At 37.2% G+C, this 7,126-nt stretch overlaps 1 protein-coding gene and 1 pseudogene across 1 annotated transcript; both read left to right on the top strand.

Moving 5' to 3' along the window:
* The first annotated feature begins 2,232 nt into the window (after positions 1–2,232).
* Positions 2,233–2,702, top strand: LOC143625762 (secreted RxLR effector protein 161-like). Its single transcript, XM_077096016.1, has 2 exons — positions 2,233–2,403; positions 2,475–2,702. The coding sequence occupies exons 1-2, from the start codon at positions 2,233–2,235 to the stop codon at positions 2,700–2,702; spliced, it is 399 nt and encodes a 132-aa protein (XP_076952131.1).
* Positions 2,703–5,704: 3,002 nt separating this feature from the next.
* Positions 5,705–6,223, top strand: LOC143625742 (calcium-binding protein CML38 pseudogene; annotated as a pseudogene).
* The last annotated feature ends 903 nt before the right edge of the window (positions 6,224–7,126 follow it).

Raw genomic sequence — 7,126 nt, 5'->3', positions numbered from 1 at the left:
TCTTCACCCGCAGCCCGTGTGAACATAATACATACAAACTTTCTACACCAAATTGGTTTAAAAATAACATGCAAATTATGACTAGAAAATCCAAACATATCACAAATACCCCAGTATCAAACCCCTTCTAAGAGTTGTTTATGGTTTTAAAGCTCTAGCATAAGTTGAACAAGTCGAAATGTGGTTGGCTTATATCTAGAGTTTTTGAGAATATCTAAAGCTTTGTATGACCATAATATGCCTCATAAAAACAAAGACAACAATAACTACAACGTCAAAAATTATGACAACGACAATAACAATAATGATAACAACGACAACAACCACCCACAACCACCAAGTGCACCACCTCCACCATTGATGTCGTCACCAGTAATCTCCAACGCTACCATGGGTACTACCACCACCACCACATGTTGGAAATTTAGTATAATAATTATTGTAATATAATTATTATTACTAAATGTAATTATATTTGAATGAAAAATCGATAAGTTACAAGAGTTAATTGAATTATTCAAGTTTCCTAAGTGGTGCATTCAAATACAAATTAACTCTTATAGTTAATGGTGTATTAAATCAATACTTGTCACACTCCTTTATTTTGAAACAAAATCATTGTTTAAATTGATTGAACGAATAACCGAGCCCCTTGACGTGATACACACCGATGTATGTGATTTAAAATTAGTTCCCACAAGAGGAGGAAATAAGTATATCATCACTTTTATTGATGACTGTACAAGGTATTTTTATGTATACCTACTTAAAAGTAAATATGAAGCCATAAACAAGTTTGTCTTGTATAAAAATGAAGTAGAAAACCAACAAAACAGGAAAATAAAACGTGTAAGACGTGATAGAGGTGGTGAATATGTTGCACCATTTACAAATCTATGCGCACAAAGTGGAATTGTTCACGAGCTTATCCCACCATTCTCCCCACAATCTAATGGCATTGCAGAACGCAAGAATCATACCTTAAAAGAAATGATAAATTAATTATTGTTGAGTTCTGGGTTAAGCCTGGACATGTGGGGGGAAGCCGTTTTGTCGGCTAACTATCATTTGAACAAAATACCTTTCAAGAATAAGGATATAACTCCTTATGAATTATGGACGGGTAAAAAACCATCTTTTAAATACTTGAAAGTGTGGGGGTGCCTAGCAAAAGTGGTCGTACCACCACCAAAGGCTAAAAAAATAGGACCCAAACCGTAGATTGTGTATTTATAGGATAAGCTCATCATAGTAGTGCATATCGGTTTCTTGTTTATGAATCAAAGAATCCCGAAATACACAAAAATACTATAATGGAATCAAGGAATGAATCACTCTTTGAAGATGTGTTTCCATGTTTGGAAAATGCACATGCTAGCTCATCTGCACATTCTATTTCATCAACACGTGCTAGTATATCAACACCTATTGATGAGATTGTTCATGATGAAACCCAAGAACAATATAAGGCTGAGGAGGTTGAGCCAAGAAGAAGCAAAAGGCAAAGGACTAAGAAATCATTTGGACCTGATTTTCTTACTTACTTGGTTAAGAGTGAGCCCCAAACCTATCGAGAGGCGGTCACCTCTTCAGAAGGACCACAATGGAAAGACCCCATTAAAAATGAAATTGATTCTATCTTACAGAATCTACTTGGGAACTAGTGGATCTTCCACTGGGTTGTAAACTGCTTGGATATCTTTGGATACTCAAAAAGAAGATGAAAACGGATGGTTCCATTGATAAGTACAAAGCAAGGTTAGTAATCAAAGGGTTTAGACAGAAGGAAGGTCTAGACTATTTAGATACATACTCACCTATGACTCGAGTAACCTCTATAAGGTTGGTGCTTGCGATTGCTGCTTTGAGAAATTTGGAAATACATCGAATGGATGTAAAAACTGCATTTCTAAATGGGGAGTTAGACGAAGAAATATATATGGAACAACCTGAGGGTTTTTCTGCTCTTGGCCAGGAGGGTTTGCAAACTCGTCAAGTCCCTATATGGTTTGAAGCTAGCTCCAAAACAATGGCACCAAAAATTTGACCAAGCCATGCTGGAAAATGGTTTCAAAATAAATTAGTGCGACAAGTGTGTCTATGTAAAAGACACATCTAGAGGTTATGTGATTTTATGCATGTATGTGAATGATATGCTTATCATAGGGAGTGATGATAAGATGATCAAATCTTACTAAAGATATGTTGAACGCGAGATTTGACATGAAAGACATGGGTTTAGCCAATGTCATTCTTGGAGTTAAGATCACTAGAACCCAAAATGGTCTTGTGTTAAGTCAATCTCATTATGTAGATGAAATCCTTGAAAAGTTTAACGCGAGAGACACGAGTGTAGCTCAAACTCCAATTGATACTAGCCAACATTTTTGTCAAATAATAGAGGTGAGGGTGTTGCTCAGTTGGAGTATTCAAGGATAATTGGCAGTCTTATGTATCTTATGTCTTGTACCCAGCTGGACTTGGCATATGATGTGAGCAGGCTAAGTAGATATACTAGTAATCCTAGCTCTGAACATTGGAAGAGTATGATAAGATTATTAAGATATTTGAGATACACAAGGAGTTATGGACTGCATTATGGCCAAGACCCAACTGTTGTAGAAGGATACAATGATGTTACATGGATATTCGACATAAAAGATTCCAAATCCACAAGTGGTTATGTGTTTACCCTTGGATGAGCTGCTATATCTTGGAAATCCTCCAAGCAAACGCTTATAGCTAGATCTACGATGGAATCTGAGTTCATTGCGTTAGACAAAGCTGGTGAAGAGGCGGAATGGTTATGCCAATTTTTGGAATATGTTCCAAGATGGCCAAAACCTATTACGGCTATTTGCATACATTGTGACTGCCAGTCAACGATTGGAAGAGCTCAAAATGCAATGTATAATGGCAAATCCAGACACATACACCGTAGACACAATACTATACGACAACTTCTCTCAACGGGAGTTATCACCATTGACTACGTGTAGTCAAGGGATAACATTGCGAATCCGCTTACAAAAGGCTTAAGCAGAGAGGTTGTATGTAAGTTTTCGATAGGAATGGGACTAAAACCCATGGAGTAAGTTTCTACAAAGGAAAACTTATCCTAGAAGACTGAAGATCCCATGATCTAGGTTCAATAGGAAAACCTAAATGTATAAACTGAGGTCACTGTGGGGGAGTACCTCAACATATAAAGGGAGTTGTATACTTCGTAGTCCATTCCGATAATAAATCAGTGATGTCAAAAGAGGTTAAGCATAACACTTATGTGAGAGAGAAGTGGGTCGCTTTGAATGGATTTGTGGGGCGCGCAAATCCTAGAGCTCTTGCAGAACCAGGCTAGTGTTCCATGACCATAACGGACACGACAATGAGGGGTTAGCCAGACCAGGAAGAGTGTTGTGTGAAATGTAATAACGTCTACGTAAAAAGGGGTTGGTTCAAGGACACCGCGTCTACTAACCACTAGGAGACAAAGTATATTTCACCAAGAAAGGTTCAAAGGGAACACCTACTTCCCCTACAAATACTCAACCGCTGTAACTATATTTGACACTTGGGCAAACGGATTGATCTCCATTCACGTGGGGGATTGTTGGAAATTTAGTATAATAATTATTGTAATACAATTATTATTACTAAATGTAATTATATTTGAATGTGAAATCGATAAGTTGCAAGAGTTAGTTGAATTATTCAAGTCTCCTAAGTGGTGCATTCAAATACAACTTAATTCTTACAGTTAATGGTGTATTAATTCAAGGCTTTTTGTTGGGACATGGCTCATGTATATATACTACCATATGTCTTGGATCATTTGGTTTTCTTGGTAGAGAGAAAAAATTGTTGATGCAATCTCACACACAACCAAAAGTATTTCCCGACTTTTCGATCTAACATGCTCTTGTTTCAGGTATAGTTCAGGTGCTAGGCAAATCCCGACAGTACAATCTGCTTAGGCTGTTGTACCATGGGAAATAGACGGGTATACCAGGGTGGCCCGGAAATCTGTTTTAAAGGAAACGTGTTTTACACATGCCTCAGTTACCTTGTTTCTCGTTTTGTTATATCTTTCTGATATGTTTGTAATTTGGTTTCTATATTGTAATTTTCATTTCTTGTTCTTGTATTGTAATATGGATTATTATTAATAAAATTTCAGTTTTATTTCTTTTTGTGAACGGGTTTAAGGTAGCCTCAATGTCTTTGCCACCTTTACAACTACCTCGAATGCTGCCATCCTGACCCATCCACTTATGTCCCCAACATCATCATCATTACCATGGACACCGGTGATGTCTCTTTATCCGCCACCAATGTCATCATTGACACCACCGTCGGCCCAACACCACAATATTTACTGCCACAAAGCCCTATACCAATCGCTAAGTGTCATAATCGCCACCTCCAACTGACATCACTTGGCGCCATAAAGATGTAGTAGGTGAACCTATTTAACAGGGCAAACCCATAGAGAGGGCAAGGAGGGCAATCAATCCAGACCCATTCTCCGAAGAGGTACATAATTATTTAAAAAATTATATATAATTTTTTTTATGATAAAAGCATATAAATATCTCCTTCGTGCGATGAAAAGAGTGTTAGTGTATAAAAACAAAGGTCACGGGTTTAATTCCTATCATTAATGTTTTTAAGGAAAAAACTTTCATTTGTGTTTTATATTGGTCATTTTAGTAACTTGTTTATTATTGTTGTTGGTAGTTTATTTTTTTTCTTTGGTCTATATTGGGTTTTAGAAATGCAACTCAATTGATAAAATTCTCAAATGATTTGGGGGCTTTTTAATTAGTTGCCCGAGGCCCGAAATTTTGATGGATTCTCAAAAAAGGCCCTGTTATTTAATACCATTTTTTTAAAATAACTCATCCAACCCGAGTCCATTTAGTTGGAAACTCTTTTAACCGGATTCTAATTGATACATATTTAAAACTCAATGTTTCGAGCCAAATTCACTCCGCTAGAAACTCATTTTAACCCGAAGCCGTATATTCGTTACCCAACCGACCCAACTAATTTATATGTTTCTTGTTCCCAAAGTTTTGTATAGTTGATTATTTTTTATTTTGTTTTCTTTGTTGTGTTTAATTTTAATTCCTTATATGTACTGTAACCAATTTTAAGTTTTACAACTAATTACTGTCTCAAGTGGAAGATGCATGAGAAAAGGGTGCCTCGTATATGAATACGCGTTGCAGTAATATTATCCATCCACATAATTCTCCACATGGACAATTGATAGTTCGGATTGAATTAACGAATATAGTCTAAAGCGTTCCAGAAATAAGTTGTATATTTAACAATTAATTGTACAACTAAATAATACTAATAATTCGGGATGATTATCCCACGTAATCATTCTATATTTAACAGTCGTACTTGTGTTTTGTTGACGGTGTATAGTTTAAAATATATGCGATGACCACCAATATTAAGACCTAAGGGTGTATTTAGTATATTCTTTTAAAAGTACAAGTCGGTATAACAATAACAAAGAATGCTAGCATTTCCATGATGTTTCCTCTATAAACTTTGACGATTCGTCATCCCTTGCCCCCTTCAACTTATTATGTTGATCAAAACACACCACGCGGGGTGTCCCATACATTTTTTCTATATATAAAGACGTCATATGGCGCATATTCTCTTCGATCAACTCAGCTATTTCATTTCTTAGATCTTCTTTTTCTCTCTCTAGCGTATATACATATAGTATATATCTTAGTAGTTTGTATATATTTATGGATAAAAACCAACAATACATGCGCGTATTTGGACACATCGACACAAATGGGGATGGGAAAATATCACCACCGGAGCTACAAATTTGCATTGGGAAGATTGGCTGCGAGTTGTCATTGGAGGAGGCGGAGATAGCGGCTGCATTGATGGATTCGGATGGCGACGGGTTGTTGAGCATGGAGGATTTGGTGAAAGTTGTGGAAAGTGCGAACGATGAGGAAAAGTTTAGTGATTTAAAGAAGGCGTTTAATATGTACGAAGAAATTGAGGGGAGTGGATGCATAACACCTAAAAGCTTGAGGAGAATGCTTAGCAAATTGGGAGAGTCACGAACCGTTGACGATTGCAAGGTGATGATCGCGAAGTTTGATGTTAATGGTGACGGTGTCCTGAGTTTTGATGAATTTAGGGAAATGATGGCGTGATTGTTGTGTGATCATGTATTTGGTTCTGGAACATATTGTTATTATTCTTTGAGATATGGGAGTTGATTTGTACACCAGTAAAATTATTTATTTTGTATGTCGTATAGTTTGCTATAGAATAGAGTGTGGTTTCTATTTATGGTGCCCATATAATTTTGATGATGTACAAGTTACCACCTTATACATATGACATCTTCTGAACGGTTTAGCATCCACTCATTTGAAAGCCATATTTCGACTTGGACTTTTTTGGAAGGCCACTAATAACCAACGAATAACAAGTGCTTAAGAAGCCCCTATCAAAGAAGGTTAATATGATATATAAGGATCACAACTCTAAACAGTATTACACCCTTGATCATGAAATAACAATTGCTTGTTGAACCCTATGCATTGTGTGAAAGTAAGATACTCCAAAATCGGGAATCAAAACATTCTTGGTGAAAAAATGCGAATGAAAGATCTCACTGAATTGAATTGGCTCAAGGAATCTAAGAAATAGTTAGAATTCTTTATTTCTCGATATCTCTATCAATTCTAAAATGTAGGACCTTATGTAACATCACGTAAATTTCGGGTCAAAAATGTCAAGAATCAAAGTCAAGGGACCAAAACTATCAATTTCCAAACTCAAGGGGCTAAAATAAAAATTCTGAAAATTCCTGACCCATCGCGCTACGCGATGGATCAGAAGAAAGCCCCATACGCGATGGGGTATCTGACAAAATGTGACACGTGGCAACGACCACCGCCACGTGTCACCACGTGGCAACACGTCCGCCACGTGTCGCCACGTGGCGCGACGACACGTGGCAGGTCTAGTGTATGACTGGCCAGGCCTACGTCGCGGTAAGCGACGGGCCAGCCAAGGGACCTATCGCGTACCGCGATGGGATCCAATTTCAGCTTATAAATAGGCAGCTACG

This window comes from Bidens hawaiensis, unplaced genomic scaffold, assembly GCF_021521415.1.
Source record: "Bidens hawaiensis isolate Kalapana, Puna unplaced genomic scaffold, B.hawaiensis_p1.1 tig00004234_1, whole genome shotgun sequence".
Classification (NCBI taxonomy): Eukaryota; Viridiplantae; Streptophyta; class Magnoliopsida; order Asterales; family Asteraceae; genus Bidens; species Bidens hawaiensis.
The sequence above is the reverse complement of the archived record's forward strand: the minus strand, read 5'-3'. Positions and strand labels throughout refer to the sequence as shown.